General features: G+C 49.0%; 9 protein-coding genes across 9 annotated transcripts; 8 read left to right on the forward strand and 1 right to left on the reverse strand.

Moving 5' to 3' along the window:
• Nucleotides 1-513: 513 nt before the first annotated feature.
• HMPREF1541_09644 (uncharacterized protein) lies at nucleotides 514-1,968 on the forward strand (the record flags this gene model as incomplete). Its single annotated transcript, XM_008714317.1, has 1 exon — nucleotides 514-1,968. The coding sequence occupies one exon, from the start codon at nucleotides 514-516 to the stop codon at nucleotides 1,966-1,968; it is 1,455 nt and encodes a 484-aa protein (XP_008712539.1).
• Nucleotides 1,969-2,205: 237 nt separating this feature from the next.
• Nucleotides 2,206-3,612, forward strand: HMPREF1541_09645 (uncharacterized protein; the record flags this gene model as incomplete). The annotated part of the gene is made up of 1 exon (XM_008714318.1): nucleotides 2,206-3,612. One exon carries the CDS (start codon nucleotides 2,206-2,208, stop codon nucleotides 3,610-3,612), a length of 1,407 nt encoding a protein of 468 aa, XP_008712540.1.
• Nucleotides 3,613-5,197: 1,585 nt separating this feature from the next.
• Nucleotides 5,198-6,704, forward strand: HMPREF1541_09646 (6-phosphogluconate dehydrogenase (decarboxylating); the record flags this gene model as incomplete). Its single annotated transcript, XM_008714319.1, has 2 exons — nucleotides 5,198-5,872; nucleotides 5,925-6,704. The coding sequence occupies 2 exons, from the start codon at nucleotides 5,198-5,200 to the stop codon at nucleotides 6,702-6,704; spliced, it is 1,455 nt and encodes a 484-aa protein (XP_008712541.1).
• A 103-nt stretch (nucleotides 6,705-6,807) lies between these two features.
• Nucleotides 6,808-8,125, reverse strand: HMPREF1541_09647 (mannose-6-phosphate isomerase, class I; the record flags this gene model as incomplete). The annotated part of the gene is made up of 3 exons (XM_008714320.1): nucleotides 6,808-6,987; nucleotides 7,039-7,785; nucleotides 7,835-8,125. The coding sequence occupies 3 exons, from the start codon at nucleotides 8,123-8,125 to the stop codon at nucleotides 6,808-6,810; spliced, it is 1,218 nt and encodes a 405-aa protein (XP_008712542.1).
• Nucleotides 8,126-8,888: 763 nt separating this feature from the next.
• On the forward strand, nucleotides 8,889-9,498 carry HMPREF1541_09648 (uncharacterized protein; the record flags this gene model as incomplete). Its single annotated transcript, XM_008714321.1, has 2 exons — nucleotides 8,889-9,043; nucleotides 9,093-9,498. The coding sequence occupies 2 exons, from the start codon at nucleotides 8,889-8,891 to the stop codon at nucleotides 9,496-9,498; spliced, it is 561 nt and encodes a 186-aa protein (XP_008712543.1).
• A 5,255-nt stretch (nucleotides 9,499-14,753) lies between these two features.
• Nucleotides 14,754-14,996, forward strand: HMPREF1541_09649 (uncharacterized protein; the record flags this gene model as incomplete). The annotated part of the gene is made up of 1 exon (XM_008714322.1): nucleotides 14,754-14,996. The coding sequence occupies one exon, from the start codon at nucleotides 14,754-14,756 to the stop codon at nucleotides 14,994-14,996; it is 243 nt and encodes an 80-aa protein (XP_008712544.1).
• A 582-nt stretch (nucleotides 14,997-15,578) lies between these two features.
• Nucleotides 15,579-16,328, forward strand: HMPREF1541_09650 (uncharacterized protein; the record flags this gene model as incomplete). The annotated part of the gene is made up of 2 exons (XM_008714323.1): nucleotides 15,579-15,937; nucleotides 15,998-16,328. 2 exons carry the CDS (start codon nucleotides 15,579-15,581, stop codon nucleotides 16,326-16,328), a joined length of 690 nt encoding a protein of 229 aa, XP_008712545.1.
• Nucleotides 16,329-16,866: 538 nt separating this feature from the next.
• On the forward strand, nucleotides 16,867-17,415 carry HMPREF1541_09651 (uncharacterized protein; the record flags this gene model as incomplete). The annotated part of the gene is made up of 3 exons (XM_008714324.1): nucleotides 16,867-16,971; nucleotides 17,017-17,082; nucleotides 17,191-17,415. The coding sequence occupies 3 exons, from the start codon at nucleotides 16,867-16,869 to the stop codon at nucleotides 17,413-17,415; spliced, it is 396 nt and encodes a 131-aa protein (XP_008712546.1).
• Nucleotides 17,416-17,981: 566 nt separating this feature from the next.
• Nucleotides 17,982-18,362, forward strand: HMPREF1541_09652 (uncharacterized protein; the record flags this gene model as incomplete). The annotated part of the gene is made up of 1 exon (XM_008714325.1): nucleotides 17,982-18,362. A coding segment is annotated over one exon (381 nt), but the record flags the coding sequence as incomplete, so codon positions are not given.
• Between the last annotated feature and the right edge of the window lie 1,916 nt (nucleotides 18,363-20,278).

A 20,278-nucleotide genomic window follows, 5' to 3' on the forward strand; every position in this document is an offset into this window, starting at 1 on the left:
GAGCACTATTGGGTAGCACTTGGCCAGGGGGGTAGCCTGGCTAGCGCGAAACTTTCCATTGATCTGCTCAATCGGGGCTGGTAACGTTTTCGGCCTCGGCATTTTCGATAGAGTACATGTGACACGCTGATTTCCTAGCGGGTTCTTTGATCATTGGCTGTTAAGTTGGTAAGCAAAGCTGATCACCGACCTCTAAGCGTGTTACAGGACTAGCATTGGTCTTGGGATTGATCGAGCTCATCTATGCTTACAAGTCGAGTACCTCGGGCTCATCAGTTGGAACACCCTGCATGTGACAGGTCCACGTCTGCAAGGTACGTCTGAGTCGAAAGGAAAGGTAAGTAGCTGAAGCTCTCGGGGCTTTGCCCCGCTTCTATGACATGACAAGGGTGGCTATGGATCATCCCACTGTCGACAGCTTCTCGATGATCATATTTTGTTGCCATGGTATCGTCTTCTACTTCTACCTCGCTCCGTCTTCTTGTGGAAAGCTTAGGCAAGAACGCTCGCAGAATGGGCCGAGCAGATGAAGGATTACTGGAAGCAGGGTACTGGGAGCCGGCTAAGCCGACACCCAGCCCGTCCCTACTTACTTACGCTCAAGTTCTCTTTCAATTTGTCCGCCCTTCATTTTTGAGTAAAGCGGGGCCCCGAAGCACAAAACTCCGGCGTACTGCTTATCTGGATGGTCTGCGTGGCTTCGCAGCCCTGCTCGTCTACTTCGGCCACCATGAGCTCTGGGCTCATAAAGCCCAGCATGCAGACCAGATCCTGGAGAACGCGTTTGGGTACGAGACGCGGTATTACATGGTCACACTCCCTGGTGTCCGCACATTCTTCTCTGGCGGTCATCTGGCAGTGTCCTGCTTCTTCGTCATTTCTGGCTACGTACTCTCGGCCAAACCTCTCGCACTGATCCAGTCGGGAGACAGGGCCGCATTCTCCGACAACATCTCCTCTGCGCTCTTCCGACGATGGCTAAGACTCTACCTGCCAGTTATCTGCACCACGTTCCTCACATTCTCTATGTGGCACGCATTTGGCGTGCTGGCGAACTTCCAACCCCAGCGCAACTTCCGGGACGAGCTTTGGAACTGGTATATTGAGTTCAAAAGCTTTAGCTTCATATTTCGACTCGGAGGCGAGCCGTGGCTCAGCTACAATTTCCATGTTTGGTCAATTCCGGAGGAGTTTAAAGGCTCAGTCGTCATCTATACAGCACTTGTGTCGTTTTCTAAATGCACGCGCACAGCACGTTTATGGGGCGAGACCGCCTTGGTGTATTATTTCATGTGGATCGTCGACGGCGCGCATATGTCCATGTTCATGGTCGGCATGCTACTTTGCGACCTTGATCTGCTGGCGATTGGGGACGATTTACCATTATGGCTGAAGAGGCTGAAACCCTACAACGCCTACTTTTTCCCCTGCCTTTTCGCCCTTGGCATTCTTTTAGGAGGTTGCCCAGCCTTTTCATGGGATATTCAAGTCCTAAGGAGCTCGCCGGGCTGGCGACATATCTCGTTCTTGGTTCCACAGGCTGTTTTCGACTACAAGTGGTTCTTCCTCTTCTGGGCTGCAACCTTCGTTGTTGCCTCGGCGCCGCGCTTACCATGCCTCAAGCGGTTCTTCGAGAGCCGATTCTGCTTGTATCTTGGCAGAATCTCTTTTGCATTCTACCTTGTTCACGGGCCTATCCTTTGGACACTGGGCGACAGATTGTATGCTGCTACAGGTTGGACACAAGAATCTCATGCGCTTGGGATTCCCGATTGGGTGAACAAGTTTCCACTGCCGCGTTGGGGCCCATTCGGGATGGAGATCAGCTTCCTGCTTCCGCATTTGATCCTGCTACCAGTCACGTTGTGGATGGCAGAGATCGCAACAACGCTGTTTGATGAGCCCAGTATCAAGTTCTCGTCTTGGATATATAGAAAGGTCACGAAGTCGGAGCCAGGGAAACTCTAGTTCAGTGTTTCGCACGGGGCAAATAAAACGTGCTCGTGCATTTGGTAGCCGTAGATTCTGAATTAAGGACGTGACTATGATCACATGGCAATCAGCGATTATAAGACTGGCCAATCAGGTGTAGAAGGCGTCCTGGATTGATGTAGATGGCATATATATACCCTGAATCTGCCTCCCTCCTAGCCCCCGCTTCTTTTCCTAACATATATCCTTCGATGTATTGTCAATCCCCAAGCCATGCCTAAAGGAATCAAACGTGTAGCGGCAGTCCTATGCAGCATTACTCTCCTAGCGCTTATACTGTCAATCTACTCTCACCCACAACTTCGTGGCACAACCTCCTACCTACACGAATGGGTTCACCCTGACTCATTTCAAAAGCCTGTGCTTCAGCAGTCGGACGTTGACAACCCGCAATACACCAGTCCCACTTTGCCAATTACTCCGGGTATAAGTTCTACCTACCACGAGATCTTCTCACGCTCTACCCCGGATGGAAAGTACTATGCCCTGGATTTTGGCGACTACCGAGCTACGAATCCCAACATAATCCCTCATCCACACCTCCCAGGCTCTTATATCCTTGTCGCTCAGCAAGGGCGCTCAGAGGTTGAGAACACGGTTTGGTTTGCCGAGCTCTCCTGTACCGCTAGCTTCTCGCCCAGGTCATCTCCTTCCGCTTCCAACACGCGTACAGACTCTAGCGCCATTTCTCAAGCAATAAGTTGCGATATATCTCCATTGATTCTGCCAATAGCTCTCACTGTGAGTCCGTACTGTTCTGGCCCTATCGAGCACTTTGGTTGGAATGTTGGTCCTCATGATGCACGTGTTGTTTACGGGCCGCACAATCCTTACGTGATTTATGGGAGTAACTCTCAACACACGTGTTTTGGACAGTGGATACAAGATCTTCGGCTTCTTGTTGATTGGGGCAGGGAGGAGGGAAGCCCGCCACAGCCATATCGAACGCCAACTGATTTACAGCGGCCAGGAGGATACAGAGCGGTGGAGAAGAACTGGTTCATATTTTGGAATGCGGCGGGAGATGCATATCTCCATCATGACATCTATCCAAAGCGCGTTTTCGCGAAGCTGGAAGCTGATGGTAGTGTTGGCGAGGATCTCGCACCAATCTCAGCAGAGACGGACGAAGCCTGTCTGAAGATGCATATGCCTGAGATTCCCGAGGCGCAAGAAAGTATTCATCAAGCCACCAACTCGCTGTCTGTTACAATGTGCAAACGGGGTCAGCAGGGCTGCGAGACTGGTGTTGGGAACACGTACATCATGACAATCATCCAGCACAAGCGCTTCTATTCGCTGCATAGTGTTTACGAACCCTATGTCGTGCTATTCCAGCCTACAGCGCCGTATGCATTGCATGCGATATCGAAGAAGCCAATCTGGATCCATGGACGGGGCGGACCTGGGGAGAAGCGGCCGAAACAGGTGCCAGCACATGTGGAATGGGACCAGACCGAAATGTTGTATGTGACGTCGATGAGTTGGAAGTCACACGGACAGCGATATCATGGTCATATCGACGATGAGCTGTTCGTGGGCTTCGGCATTGAAGATGAGACCTCAGGTCTTATTGACATTCTAGCGAGTGATCTACTTGAAGAGCTCGCGCTATGCTAAGGACGTCTTTAATACTGCAGCTGAAACTGGGCTCGTATCACAGGGGATTGCTGGCCGACTTGTGTCATTTGTCAGGTCTGCAGTTGCCCACGGACCTAGAAAAAGGCGGAAAAGTTCGGTCTGTTTTGACTGCAGCCTCCCACAAGGGGTAATGACTGCTGTGCCGGCGAAGGAGCGAGTTCCATCGCGTCCGGACGTGATGGGAAGCTCATGATCAGGGCCGTTTCCTTGGAACTCGGCCTCGGGTAAAGACAGTGCGATGCTCATCGGATGCACCGTGAGAGAGATGTGATGAAGATAAGCAAATGGCTTATGTCCAAGCAGAGACTTCAATGCTGGACAACTAAACGTATGCGAAATAGACCTTACCCTTTCTGCCGAGCAAAGCACAAGAGTCTAAGTATGCGTACTGGGTTTTCGTAACTGCGATAGTTAGAGGTGAAATCTAAAGGCAGTGGTTGGTGGCTCCTTCAGCTTATACAGATACAAAACTGTTTCCTGCGCGCTATAACCGTACTATTACGCAATCCTCTTTAGGGATGAGGCTAAGTGCCGGCCGCTATTGGAATACAAGGACTTGCTACCAGTCGTTGGTTTAACTAGACTCAGAAACTTCATTGGGCCATACTCGTGCTATTAAGCGGTGCCTTGGTCTCAGCTGGATGCACTGGCGAGAAAAAAATCGGCACACCAGCCTCTAATAAGTTCACACTTCCTACTAATCAACCGAAAAGCCAAACCAACTGTCCAAGTCTACTCCTTGTAATTGGACGTAGAATCCAACGTGTTATAGCGAGTACTGTGGGAACTAGGTGTTTAAGTCCCGATTGCCTCTGTTCGATCGCCGTCAAGTCAAGGGCTCTCGATCTCTTCCAGCCAACTGTGCAGATGTTCACGGGGCTCGTGATGATTGAAGGTAGAAGCCTTGAGGATGTATGACAGCTACATCCTGCTCTGTCGTCCCAAGACATACCGGCTACAAGTATGATATATCGTCAGATGTAAGAAGAGAACAAAGGGAGTCGGTTGGGTATGTCGATGTGATTGATGGGAGTTGCGGTAGTAACAGGCTTTCGTAACCGGTGCGATCATAATGACATCAGATTCTACGATACAAACTGATGACAGATAAGTGGGTACGCAACCATTTACCGACTGGCTGCACCTCTTTCTTTTTGAAGCTTGACCGAATTCTTGGTCGCAGACCTGTCATACGAAGATTTTGAGGCCTTTGGAGGATAATCAAGATTCCAACAAGTGTACCGTAACGTGAAGGACAACTTACTGGCGTATAAGCAACGTGGAAAGTCAGAGTATCTACGTGTCCCAGAGGAACATCGTAATCCTACTCAGTGGTCACTCCCAGGACATCCATAGGAACTCCCGGGTAATCGCAGGCTCGGAAGGGCTGCCTTTCTGAACGGCGCACACCGCGGTTCTCACGGAGCAGGGGGATTGATCTAGGTCTTTCAGCGAAGCAAAGATCACCGTGAACATGTCGGATACGCGTGAAATTAAGAGTGTAAGTACCTAAGTCTGCTCTATCAAAGCAAGGAAACCTCTTGTTGAGTCATAACAGGTCGCGATGATCGGATGTGGGAGCATGGGCGGCGGCATGGCCCTTTTATTTGCGGAGCACGACATAACTGTTTACCTCGAGGATCCGTCAGAAGAGCAGGTAGACTCCGTCATTCAGTCTGCAAAGAAAGACGGAATCGGACACAGAGTGGAGAAGACTCAAGATTACCAAGAGATGTGCCAGAAACTCGACTCTCCGAGAGTCTTTGTGTTCTCACTACCACATGGTAATGTTGGAGACAGCGTCGTGGATGGCCTACAACGGTATCTGGACATTGGTGACATCATCATCGACGCAAGCAACGAAAACTGGCAGAACACACAGAGAAGGCAAGGAAAGCTGGCCGCTCAGGGTGTTTGCTATATCGGCATGGGTGTTTCCGGTGGATACCAAGCTGCACGTAGAGGACCGTCTATGTGTCCCGGAGGAGATCAACCGGCGCTGAAACAGGTTATGCCGCTTCTGGAGAAAGTCTGCGCGAAAGACTCGAAGGGACGACCTTGCGTTGGTAATGTTGGAACGGGAGGTTGCGGCCACTATGTCAAGATGATCCATAACGGCATCGAACAAGCTATGATGAGCGCTGTCGCGGAAGCGTTTCAGGTCATGAACGTTGGCTTGGGCATGACTCTGGACGAAATCTCGGAAGCATTTGCAAGGTGGAATACCGAAGGAGAACTTGTGAGTTATATTTGATTTCTCCCAGCCCGAGTCTTGCTGACAGCGCATGCAGCGAAACACTTTTCTTGTAAGTATTGCGGCAGATATCTGCAAGACAAGAGACGAGAGTGGCAAGCTCGTACTCCCGGCCATTCAAGATAAGGTCGTGCAAGACACCGACGATACTGAAGGGACCGGAATTTGGACCAATATTGAAGCTATCCGACTACATATTCCAGTGCCTTCAATCGCCACTGCTCACTTCCTTCGTCTTGCATCGGGCGACCGAGCTCAGCGAGTACACGCCAAGGAAACGAGTAAACACCACGAAACCATACACAAGATCGACCAAGACCGAAAAGAATTCCTTGAAGACTTGCGTCTGGCTCTGTATGGAGCATGCGTGGCAAGCTACGTTCAAGGATTGAAGATCATTGACAAAGCTGACAAAGAAAACAACTGGCACATTAACTTCCTCACTGTCACCCAGATATGGCGCGCTGGCTGTATTATTCAAGCAGACACGATCACCGATCTTATGGAGGAAGTCTACACATCGAATGGCACAGACAAGGAGAGGAATCCTTTGTTCTCTCGAAGCTTCATGGACGAACTCAACAAGACCTACCTTCCTCTGAGACGAGTGGTCGCCAGGTGTGTGGAGACGAACGCGGTGATTCCGAGCTTCAGCGCAACTCTGGAGTACATGAAGTACTCCAGTAACACACAACTTCCCACGGACTTCTATGAGGCAGAGTTGGATTACTTTGGAAAGCACATGTTCGATCTGAAGAGTGATCCCCCTGGTAAACCAGTGACTGGCACGCACCATTTCGAGTGGAAACCAGCATAGGCTGTGAGATAATCTTTTCTACAGTCTTAGGTCATCGAGAGAGTCAGTAGCCTTTGATAGGCGAGTTTGCATGTAGTACGGCGTTTCCCAAAAGGTCCTGGTCTTATTCCGCAAAAGCGGCGTAGATTCTCAACGACCCTGTAGCCCTATAACTGATCTCTTTGCCATGGCCAACAAAAAAGACATAGCCTTCCTTCACGTCGAAAGTCTTGCCATCTGCTGTCATCGTCCCGCTGCCCTTGGTGACGATCATGACTGTCGGACCCTGGATGGGCGAAATGGTCTGTTTAATGTCAGTGGACTTCGTTTCATCTTAAATGTAGTGTTGGGTTACCTCAGTCTCGCCTTGCTGTAGCATTGTCGCAAGCATGCTAAATTCGCTTAGGGGTGGTGCATATACCACTGTCTTGCCATTGCGACCTTTTGGACTAGGTCTGCTCTCCAACAGCATCTCCTCAGCTCGATGGGAGTTGAATGTTAAACTCGAAGAAAAGAGTTCGATGTCATCCCTATCCGCCCTTGGACAGAACCCGGTGTTGATTACATTGTTTGACCGAGCCATACACTCCACGATGTCCCCCGATAGGTACGCATGGATACCATCCGCGGGAACATAGATACTATCACCAGCGGATAGCACCATGTAGTTCATACAGAGAAGGGCAACCAGGTTTCCCGGGTCTGACTTCGAGTACTGCTGCTGTAGACGTGGTAGAAGATCGACAATGTAAGACTGGTCGCCATAATTTTCTCTTGGAATGGACGCAAGAGCGTTCTGTGTCTCCGTAATCATACTGTCTGTTGAAGTAAGAATGGCGTGCGCAACTGATCTCAGGACTTCCGCGCTGAAGTCCGTTGTGTTGGACGGGAGAAATCCTTGGAGAGGTTTCAGGTTGAAAAGAGCTCGAGCTTTTTCAAAAGGCTTCCAACCCGCGAAGACCTCAAACTTCGAGAGAGCCAACGCGATTTCAGGTTTGTGATTTGTATCCGCAAACTTCTCGGGGTCCTTTTGGTGGAGACGTTCAGCAAGCTCTTTATCGGGATGGATCTGTAGTGGAAGAGCCTTCTGAATCGAGAGGATCTGTGCTTTCGGTTAGCGACGTGTGGTGATATACTTGAGCAGTATTTACCTTCGGCAAAAATGGCAGCGCCACCCCAAACTTCTTAATACAGCTGGCTCCTAGCAACTCGCTCTTTCTTCGCTCAATAATGGAATGCAAATCTTCGCCGGTATCTAGAGACTTTGCAGGTAACTCTGGGTAGTCACCCATCCACATCTCGGCATATTCTTTGCCATCTTGAATCTTGAATCCAGTACCTGGTGTCTTCTCACATAACCTGGCTGCGAGTGAATCATGCCCTGTCTTTCCCCACGGGTAGTTGTTGCATTGACAATTCAGCTGAAACACAGAATCTGTCATCGTAACGATCACAAAAGTACTACATACAATTAATAGCGAGCCTTGTCTAGTAATGATAAAGCGGTAGATACAACAATAAAAGGCACTGGTGCTAGAAAGTTGTTATCGTTGATGTCATGGACATTTTTACCCTTGTAGTAGTGGTGATCCAATAAACGGGGAGGCTCGGAGAAGCGGAAATCGGATGTGAGATCCATGGTATTCAGCGGCGAATCTACACCTGCCCTTGGCACCCAATTAGGAACTGGCCTTGCCGCCCTACTCAGGTTCCACGTGACCTGGCTCAACTCCGGCTCAGCCTCGCAGCCAAGTGCTCAGGCTAATGAAACCACTGCTCAAGCTCATCACCCACTTTATCACTTTGACTCAGTCCCGTTTCTAGACCCCTGCTGTCATTGGCTACTCACGCTATACTATGCAAGTGTCTCTTCAAAGAGATAGTAATATTATACAACCACTGATAGAGGTATATGCTCGGGCACCAGGGTCTAAAACTGGGGCCCTTGTAAGATGGTGGATGTACTTTCCCCCTCCAAGGTATTGTGTAGATGAGTCGTGTCTTATCTGTTGCATTCACGTGGGCAAGGCTTTCTATAAAGGATAATCTGCACACTATTATATCATATCACTCAGTCCTCGCCTTTTCTTGTGCATCACCCTGCTGGTTACTTTCCATCTCCATTCTTATCAAGCTGACTAATCTCCCTCTCTATCGTCTCTCTACTACAATCGTATCTAGACGGGCCTATTCTGTTTTCACAGTATGGGTAAGAAACAAGACCCTGCTGAAACTCTTCGCAAAGCCAAAGAGAAGGGCGCTGGACAAGATACTGGTATTGCGGATAGTAAACGGACTTTCAGGAAACTTGAGCCAGGAACGAAAAGAAACTATCAAAAACAGTTAGATCTGTGGCATAAGTAAGTGATTTAGATTTCCAGGAAGATGTCTTACTAACGAGGCCTGCAGATTTGTGAGACAGAACCCAGACACATCTCCATACGATCTACGCTCACTGCAAAAATTTGTCATGGCTATGGCATATGCAATCAACAGCGCAGAAGGCATTGAAGCAGCCTGTGTGGAAACTGTGCGGAAGAACTGGAATGCTTTCACAGCTGCATGGCGTCAAGCTAACACTGAGAGCCCCGAAATACCTCGCGATATTATACGGGAGAGACTGGGCTTACAGATTAGAGATTCAGTAGAGGTCGAACGGCGCGTAAGCGACGCGAGACCAGCCCGAAAGGGCGGAGCCCGACTCGGGCTTTCCAATGATACTCTTGTCGAAGGTGTGGTATATGTGGTTGTCGCTAGGGTCGGCGTTGAAGTTAGCCGATCTGGGGCGACAGTGAGGGTTCTGCCAAGAGCGTGACAGTGCTGGGGTTAGACTGCCAAGAGCGTGACAGTGCTGGGGTTAGACTGCCAAGAGTGTGACACTACTACCCTAGGGTAATCCTTCACCTGACAGTCCAAGGGTCTTACAGTATATAGCAACAGCCTTACACCATTTCTAATTATATATATAACAGTTCTAAAAATTCCGATAATCCTTTACTAGATTCTTGGGCCCATAGATAGGATAGCGTCAAAACATAGTCGTGGTGAATCTTCCGCAACAGAGGAAGCCACTATAATTTACCGCTGTGAGCTGGCCGCTTACCGCTCACACCGCTACTGTGAGTGACGCTGTCAAGCCTAACTTGAGCAATTACAACACAATGAGAGAATCACATATACCAGTGGGGTTCCTGAACCTTCCCAGACACTATCACAACTAGGACTTTAGGTGCAGGGTCTCACACTTCCCCAAGATACTAATTATATTCGCAACCAATAAGAGGCCATACTGGTACAGGAGCATAGCCAGCTGTATACACCTCCAAATATTAGTCACACTTCCCTTTATACTCCAGCAGTTGTCACTACTTCACAGGCTGTTTAGCAAGCTGTGCTAGCTTATAGCATCGCTCATTTCTTTCATAGTCTACCAGCTGGCAATCCAATTCTAAGGCTATCAGTAGATCTTTAGCATGGCACCTTCCCAACTCCGCAGTCTTGTCTATTAGTTAGCCTAGGAAAACTCCCTCTACCACCCCCCTACCCGCTACTAGCAGGAGGGTCTGAAGACCAGATATATGGTAGTAGTAATAAAGAAGCTAATAATAACAACACTACTGAGGAGATTAAGATAATAGGCGATAATCTTGATCCAGGCTACCCTAATAATAGTGTGAAACCTACTAACACTGTGTTAGACAATTCACCTGTCTTAGGGCTGTCTCTACCGGGTGGTATAGAGAGTGAGGAAGAGTCTGACTTTCACGACTTTGTTTCCCACCACTCTGGTAGCGCTAAGAATAGGAGTACTATTAAAAATACAGAGGATGAGGATAAGGTATCACATATAGTGGAGAAACTGATGGGTGTGTTTATTAACAGGGTTCAAGGCTGTACCACTGAGGAGCACTGAGAGCGGCTCCAGTAATATATACATGCACACAGCAACAATCATTATAGCTTGAATGACATGTTTAATAACTGTCACTTCCTGTCAGTGCTTGGACTCCTGATGATGCTTACCACTAACTGTCTCGCGCGTTTACCAGCCCCTGTACCTGTGTAATGGCGGGCCATGTACTATGGTGTCACCCCTGAATCACAAAACAGAAGGCTGTTGCAGGTGTGTTTGTATTAAGAAGAGACACAGGCTGTAGCACCCCAGGTGGTATTCAATGTGGACAGCTTCTTAGGATTCGCCGATTTGTTGGCCTTTGTACGCAAAGGTTTGTGGTATTAGCCAGCGCTATAGATACATTAGAATATGAGCAACAATATGCACATTAACACAACTGTATTCCAAGAGAATAGGGCCGGTGGGGTGGGGCAGGAGGAAGGCAATCACCTGACTATGTGCGCGATAGCGGTGATGCTGTGTGACATGCCGCATTTTCTACTAGGTCGCGTGGAAGGGGCACATAACATCACGGTGCACATCTTATTTCCGCATCTTGAATTACGTGGGGACAAGTTTCAGGTATTAATAAAAGAGTAGTTTACACGCTGGTTTAATAAGATCTTCCATCCTGCGGTCTATACGCACTGTGCGGCGCACTACAGCCAGCATCTACCTATGAGTTTTAGGCAGGCCTTTACCAACTTGAAGGCGCGATAGGTGGAAGGGCGAATGGTTGAGACAAGCAGCTACTAGGCACAGTAAGCGCTAGGCTACTACCTACAGCCACACCATCTTGGGCTGATCTAGGCTGATGTGCTAGCCACTAGTCTGCATAGCGCTGGACTCCAGGACTTTTGTGAACCACAGCTCTTCTTTAGTGCTAAGGGCATAAAACTGCGCTTCAAGTTAACCCTATACTGTCTAACACTGCTGGATGTAATAGAGGAGTTCCAGATCTATCTTGCCGATATTATTAATATAGAGCATGTAGACAAGGATCGTTTCTTTACTGACATCACCAGGGAGGTGTGCCTACCGGTTAGTGTGCTGGCCTAGCAGGCACTTGCATTTAATAAACAACCGCAGATGTATCTCTGGAAACAATACTGTCAGGAGCAACACACCAGTCAGATCTATGACAGTCGGCTACTAAAGAAGGGTGGTCACAGGCAGTACTACTACACCCAGAACATACTGGGTAAAGCGGGCTTATTGACTAGTGTGCTACTGAAGCGTTCACTCTTGTATAAGGGTGGTGTTCACTATTTTCAGCTGTATACATTGGTTAAGGAAGTGTGGGACACGGTAAAGAGTATACTGTTTAATAATAATGGCTTAGAGGAGATAGCACTAGACCCTCTAATCTGGCAGGCTGCCTAACATGTCTAGGGCGGTGGTACCCGGGATACGCACATTATTAAGTGTGGCTATAAGGTAAGTAAGCGGCGGGCACACCAAGCTATTTAGGACTTACAACGCAAGTCGTTTGGCATCTGTGAAGAGTATCGCATCTTGTGGCGGTTGTTTACACAGCTTCAAGCGCAACTCACTTGTGTGCCCGCGGAGGAGCTGGCTCCTACACTTAACAACTGTCCGTTATCTGTATGGGCTATCTAGACACCTGTCTTTCTGGACTTTGTTTGGCGGAGTGCGGACAAATTCGCTATAGGGTTTAAGGTGGTGCAAGCACAGGTACAGAGTGAGCTTGTAACATAGGAGTAAACAAAGATAATGGCAATGTTTTTGCAGTGCTTATATTTCATTCTGGGTGGCTATAGTATTAAGTGAGAGTCGGCACTTTAGTGGAGTTAACGGGAGCGCCCAGTTCAGGGTAATCTCCAGGTCTGGTATAGTCTCGGCTTTAGCAACACATTGCCGCGCTACAGGTACTGTTAGCTAGAACCACGTTTTGACTGGACATAGGTAGCCTTCTTATCTCATGTTACAGACCGCATACTCTTTGGTAACAACATACTATGTGGACAGTATTTATATTGCGGTAGGCAGGTGCAGGACTTCTTTCATCTCACATAGCGGCTAGACCTCACACTCAAGTGGCTGCACCAGTACCACGCTTACCAGGCCATTAGTAACCGCCTGGTGTACTGGATCATATATATCTGTCTTCAGCAGTTTCATATAGATATTATAGCGAGTGTGCGATCTGAGATCAAGGTTGAGATGCGGCAGGAGGCATTACTTGGGCAGCAGCCATTCAGCTATAAGTACTTTGTTAAGATTATAGCGCACAACATGTACTTGTTGTCCAGTAACCGTTGTAACTTCAAGGTGCCAAGGCACTTGGGACACTACTTGTTTAACTTTAGCAGCAGTAATCACTGGAGACAAGATCACTGGGCAGATCAACCATTTTATAAGCTGTACTAACGTGCATCCACAGCACTGGTGGCGGCATATAGCGCCCGCTCCGACATCAAGCGGCAATTTTAACGGCGGTTTTAGCGAACACTCTTTACCCACCACTGGATCCTACCGCATCCAGCAGGAGGTGTATTACTACAAACTACCAAGGGGGGTAATCGGATATGGTATTTGATCTCAACCACGGCCACTAATAACTTAGAGTTGCTCAAGCCTGAGGCATGGGAATGGGCGCGGAAGGATTGGCAAGCTGGTTAACTGTCTGCACTGCCAAACTACCTTTAATGGGACAAGCTCGCATGGGAAGAGTGGATTAAGGAAGAAATGGCTAGACAACTGTAGGAGTAGATAAGCTTACCATAACGCAAGAAACTATACCTGGTTTATCTGTAAATATATTCTCAGTGCTGCACTACAGTCCTGCTGTTAAGAGAACAGGTTAACTGTGCAATGCGGTACAGGCGCGCAGACAAGAGAGGGAGGGGGCATTACTCTGTTGACCGACAAGCTGACACGATTTTGTTGCCCGATAGGGTAAGGCCCCCCCCGCGGCCCCTGGGCGCTGTAGCGGCGACCTAAAACACCAGCGGGAAAATCACGTGACCTTCTCCTGCTGGCAAAACAGATTGGCAGTCACCTTGTATCATGGCTTGGCAGGCAACCAATATCTGCCAAGCTTTCACTACCTGGACTATAGCTCACTTCTGTTGTCACAAACTAAAGCGTGATCCTGACCTCTTGGTTAAAGGTGCTTTGTAGGCTATGTGCCTTTATCTATGTGCCTTGAGAAGTGACAATTGATTTGATTGTCATCCGTAAGGTGTCTCCTTGTGTTTATAGGCTGAATTCTGGTGACAGAGGCTTAGCGTAACCTGTCAGAGGTAGGAGAGGGCAGAGCAGGTAGAGGAGAGGGGGGGTGTACCCTGTCAGTCAATAGTAGGTGGATGTGCCAAGAGGGATCCGCTAATCTGCAATTGTGTTCCCACTAAAAAAGTTACAACTTACAACTACTTTTACTTTGTTAATAACTTGTGTAATTACACATCTTTTATCAACATATTAATTGCGCTATTATCGCACAGTTTAGGCGACACTTTTAATACTAATATTGATACCGTGTGCGCGCGGCGCGTTAAGTTTCATGAGATCGCGATTTCCGTGAGTCCACGACTTTCTGTCGACCGACAAAGTAACCCCCCCCCCCCGCTCCGCCCCCCCACTCCTCTATTAACCAACAGGGTTAGCACCCCACTCCCCACCCCCTCTTGTTGATTTTGTCTAACTTGGATTGTAGCACCACTTTCTATTGACCGACAGAGATACACCCCCTCGCGCACTTATCACTCTACACCATGGCTGAGGAGCAAGGGCCCTCCAAGAAGCGCAAGACGCCCGCCACTCTGTTCAGTGAAGCTACTCTAAAGAAGAAGCGAGCCTGGAAAGTGGGTGATGCAGAGCACGACAACCTTCTGAGCAGTCTCTCTACCTTTGAGTATCACTTTAATACCAATGACTCTAATAAGGACTTTAAGATTGTAGACAATAGCAAGAGGGTCTGTCACAGCAAGACTATACACCTTGTTCAACCTCGCCCTAACGCAGATAACTCCTACCACTCCGATGTTAGCTAAGACAACTTCGCCCCTAAGGGTGACTAGTAGCTGAGCGATAATGAAGCTGACTCCGACCGTGAGAGATAGGAAGAACACCCTAAGTTCTGTCTGGTTAGCACCAAGGCATTCGCGCGCCACAAGGCTATACAGATCAGACACAACCTCAACCCTGCCAACATGAGTAAGACTAAGGGTACCGAGGACCTCAATAGGTGTAAAGAGGCCTATAACAAGGTCGCAGAGTTCAGGGTGTATATCATGTCAAAGAAGATTGAGGATTTCTCAGACTACCCCGCGGTGGCCGCCTACATGCGTCTAAAGGACCCTAAGGCGCTCCATCAGGCCTTTATTAACAATGCCTCGCTTCTTGTCCACTACTACCAGATAAAGCAAGAAGTGTTCCAGGTCACTGACCTATAGAAGTATGGTGTCCTGACTAGGAAGTTCTTCACCGCTGTCTAATTCTGTGATACAGTCCCTTACTACACCGATATATTGCACATACCAAAGATCTGGTATAACGCCCCTGAGCTCGCGAGCTTCCGAGTGGATATAGACCGTGCCGCGCTGATCACGGTAATCACAGTATACAAGATCATTGTCCGGTGGTGTAACGAGCATATCTTCTACCCCCCACCTGAGTGGGTTAACCAGGAGCCTGAGCCATCACAGTACTTCTACAATATTAGCGCTAATAACTAGTATTATGCCTTAACATTCATATATTGCTTCTATTAGATGTACCAGCGCAACACGACAAGACAGATCGCTACCGGCAGAAAGTTCAAGAAGTGTGTTTTGCACTACTGGCAGGGCAAGCTCAAGGTAGATCCCACCGCTTTTATGAAGAGCAAGGCTGGCTATCGTCCAGTTGCCACTGTGCCTGAGGAGACTAACGCTATCTATTAGATACTCAATATCAGATCTGTACTGTGTGTATGGGCTACCTAGCACCTGCAGTTCAGTACTAAGGAGCAGGCTAAAAATGTTGTTAACCGCTATATGAAGGAACTCCCCTTATGTGACAAAGAACAAGAAGTGCCTGACAATAACAACTCCAAGAAAGCCCAGGAGCGATTCCAGGCTATGGAAGACCTGGTGAAGGCGTTCAGAAAAACCCTCGCCACCACCGCCATTGAACGTCCGCCACTACCTGAAGCCACCATCAAGAACTTTCTCTTCCAGACCGGCCAGCAAGTCAAAGTCGTCCACAACACCTTCCCCTCGCTTGCCAAAATCAAGGCTTTGTCACAAGGAACTATGGGCGTGAGTGTGCAGAGTGAGGCCAGTATGATCGCCCCTCACGATAATGACAAGTATACCGCCAAAGACAAGTGTAAAGCGTGGAACAAGATCCGCTAGTAGACCGCCCACTATACTACCACCATCCCTGATTGGACTACTTGCTGTGGTGCCATCAGTGTGTCTGCTGAGATTGCCGCACAAGGTGTCCAGGCTATCCGCATCCCTAACTCTCCCTACCAACCAGTTGTGTCCCAGATCTTCGCGGCTGGCTGGATGGACAAGATAGAGAGCAAGGCTGTTGGCAGTGGTATCTTGGCTTTTGACGCCGGCATAGGTAAGACCCTGTCTTGCTTGCTGCACCACTACAACCAGTATCGCAAGAAGCTGCTGGCTTATAACACGCGTGTTGCTACAGCTGGTAGTAAGAAGGAGAAGCTGCCTATCTATAAGCCCAGCATCATGATTTGCCCCGCCGTGGTTGTCGCGGTCTGGTTTACAGAGATTTAGCGCTACTTTAGCCGGCACCTGTAGATCCGCCTTAACTATAGTGATAGCAATGAGGATATCATCACTCAAGAGCAAAAGGGTTTCCTACTCAGCTCATCAGCAAAAGAAGCGGTTAAGCAGCTGTAGTCCACCTACAAGAAGAACGATCCTAAGACCGAGTCTGTGATTATTATCACTAGCTACAAGACCTTCACTAAGCGCTGCCTGAAGCTGGTCAAGCGATTTAAAGATATGGTTAACCTGTAGAGAGAGGGTTTAATAGACGGTATATTTCTCTCCCTTCCTTGTGGCTTAGCTGGTGTGAGCGGAGTGTGGAGGAGGGGGGCTCTTACCTTGTCAGTTGACAGAACAGGCACCTTTTCTGTTGACTGACAAGGTAAGAGGCCCCCCTCCTTTCCCCCGCCCCCCTAGTGCGCCGCTTTTGAACATCTACTAATATCCTCTAGAGTGAGAGGCGTGTGCACCAACTATCAGTGAAATTCTCCTGTCCGCCGCTGAGGCTCAAGAGGGTCTTGATAAGACGGATAACTCGCTTCACATGGCTGTCGCCGATAAGGAACTGGTTCCCGAGATTACTGGCAAAACCAAGAACCAGAAGAAGAGCGACAATAGCGTTAACAATCAGACCTACAAGTATATAAACGTTATATAAGGTGTCTTCTACCATATCTTTATTGATAAAGGCCAGAAGATTAAAAACCCTAAGTCCAACAACAATAAGGCCATCTTCACCACCTACGTGGATTATCACTGGGTTGTTTCCGCCACGCTGATACTTAATAGGGCTCAGGATCTCCTGGGCTACCTCACTTTGATATAGTGTCTATCCTAGAGTGTTAAGTGGCACACTGATAGCGACCAGGAGAGCGACTTCTGGATCTACAAGCTTGACAAGCACCAGGAGTTCCTAGAGCAGTGCAAGGCTAACAGCGCGCTGTACAGCACCAAGTTCAAGCGTTATACCACCGCGACCAATGACTGTCTCTTTGCACTCAATCCCAAGACGTTTGCCTGTATTATTAATAAAGATCTTATAAAGGGTGAGATGGCCTACAATGTGCTTGGGACTATTCTCGGTATTATCTAGTTCAAGGCAAGTTCTGTAACGCAGTTCCAGGTGAATGGTGCGGTTGTTACTACAGACGATGATATAAAGATGTGTTAATCAACCATGGTCGAGATTCAAGGCTCTCCTTATAAAGCGGCTGTCTCAGAGGCTCTGTTTGAGGTGTTAATCCCTCATCTGTACCTTAACAATAGTAACGCCGACGATCTTAGGTATGTATTTTCTCTTTTCTTGTTCACTTGGCTTGTCAGCCATTGACACCAGCCCCCCGGGGGTCCTACCCTGTCGGTTAACAGGCGCGCCTTTTCTATCGGTCAACAGGGTGGTGCCCCCCTCCCTCTCCTCCTGCGCTCCGGGCTTAGTGCTAACCATTCTCCAGATCTGGTGCTCTTTGACACGGAGGTGTCTACTACAAGCTAGTCACCCTTGCCACTGATATTCGCATGTACCAAGTCATTCAGAGTGTCAGTCTTTGTTCTGAGAAGGTGCGTGAGTTCCTCAGTGACTTCAATGATACAGGTACCACGACCTTCTTCAACATCTGCCGGCCCAATCCCATGATGCATCTATACTCCACGCACTAGGACATGGCCACATGGCTCGTCAAAGGTTCAGCTAAGTTGCGCTACACCTGTCGAATCATCTACAACCTACGCTATAACACCACGGGCTCGGCGCTTGAGCAAAACAAGCTGCTAATCTTCTGCAACTTTCCTAATAACTGCTGGATCTACGCTATACTTTGGAACATCCTCAGTATTGAATACACCGAGATCTACGCCTCCATAACTGGTGCGGAAAAGGAAGCCATTATCCAGCGCTTCAATAACTGTGAGGACAAGGCTCGGGTGCTGATCTCGACCTTCAAAGTTTTGGGTGTCAGCGTCAACATGCAGAATACTTGTCATAACGTTATCATGAACGGGCTCCTGGAGAATATGGCCAGTTTGAATCAAGGCAAGGGTCGCGTGAACCGTCTCAGTTAAGAGCACAAGCAGAATATCTATATTCTCTCAATAGAGCGCACTTACAATAAGGACGCTGCCTAGCGCCTTTATTTAAAGTACAAGGCCGAGTTGCTGGGTTAGGCTAAGCTCAATAAGAAGACCTTCTCGTCCGAGGAGATCAGATTGATACTCAAGAAGGTCAAGAACATGCCCACTGACACACAGGGTGTCACCAAGGAGATGCAGCTGGGGCTGATGCAACACAAGGCCACCGAGAAGCACCTTGACATGCAAGTCCAGGCCTACATGAAGCAGCTCATCAGCTTCTAACACATGCCTATCCCCCCCGAGGACAACCCCTAGCGCCTACACGATCTATATCTGGTTGGTCCCGGCTCACTCGACATCGCCACACCTGCCAAGGTCCATCTGTTCCTGCCGGCCATGAGTGCACCGGACGGCGATGCGAAGGATACAGGACCGGCTGCCAAGGACAAAGGGCCAGCTGTAGATCTGGCTCCCAGCATGCTCAAGGGCGACCCTGAGTCTCCAACGCCCGTCCGTTGTCGGCTGCATCCCATTCGGCCGACCGACAAGCAAGGTGAGAAGCCCACTGCGGTGAAGAAGAAGAAGCAGTAGAAGACAGCCGCCAAGAAGAAGGCTCAGACTGACGAGAAGAAGGCGTAGGAGGCCGCGGATTAGCTGGCTCAAGAGAAGCTTGAGAAGGAGGCTGCCCAAGAGGTGCAAGAGGCTGACGAAGCAGCACTTGACGCCGCTATTTAAGAGAGCTTGATGGAGTATAAGCGTCATATGGAGGACCAGCAGTGGAAGATGTTCCTTGAGACGCAGGCTGAGAAATAGGGTGTCAGCGTCAAGGAGGCTCTTGCCTGGGTGGAGAAGGAGCAGTAGCGCGAGGGTAATAAGGGTAATGCTCCTGGTGAGGATGTCGACGAGGATGGCGACGTCTCCATGAAGTAGAGGTTGAGTACTCTGGAAGGAGCTCTGGTCGTGTGGTGGTGGCTACGACCTATGCACGGGATTATAGGCAGTGATAGTATGATAGGCAGAAGGGTAAAGGGGGGGGTCTTCCTTGTCAGTCAACAGGGTACACCCCCCTCCCCCCCTTCTCCCTTTTATGTGCGTGGCTTGGTGCGGCTTCGAGAGTCGCCGTAGCGGTCGGGCCGTTACCATGGAGCACATTAGAGTCTAATTCTGGTGTGGCAATTAGGGTAGCGAACACCTAGATGATAGAGATTCCATAGGTTGATGGTGCAGATAATGCACACCACAGATGATAATCCGACTTCTATTCCTGCTTGACTTGTATGTAGCATGAGCGGGGGAGCCAGATAGTTACTAGATATAAGGGGTTGTATAGTCTGACGTCTATGGACCTCTTGACTTTTATATGCCTTAAGCGGGAGAGCCAGGTAGTGACTGAGTATGAGGTGTTGTATAGTCTAAAGTTTGTGGACGTCTTGACTTTTATATACTATAAGTGGGAGAGTCAGACAGCAACCGAGTATGAGGTGTCCTACACTTAGGATATTGTGTCGCTCTCCAGTTCTATATACCAGGAGCGGGAGAGGCAGACAGTTACTGGATATTAGGTGTCCCACAGCCGAAGCTGAATCGTAATTAGGGCGGACTTGAACGGGCAGGGCAGCAAGACCTAGAAAGGAGTTAGGTGAACGCGGTAACCTTCTAAGCCGTACGCATACGGCGGTATATGGCTGGGCTCGGCCAGGAAGCGTCGGGCTCGGGCGGATCGGCACGGGTGAAAGTCGACGAGGCCGTGGAAGCCGTGGGCGTGGGCGTGGGCGTGGGCGTGGGCGTGGGTTAGGGTTAGGGTTAGGGTTAGGGTTAGGGTTAGGGTTAGGGTTAGGGTTAGGGTTAGGGTTAGGGTTAGGGTTAGGGTTAGGGTTAGGGTTAGGGTT

This window comes from Cyphellophora europaea, assembly GCF_000365145.1.
Source record: "Cyphellophora europaea CBS 101466 unplaced genomic scaffold supercont1.10, whole genome shotgun sequence".
NCBI classification, from domain to species: domain Eukaryota; kingdom Fungi; phylum Ascomycota; class Eurotiomycetes; order Chaetothyriales; family Cyphellophoraceae; genus Cyphellophora; species Cyphellophora europaea.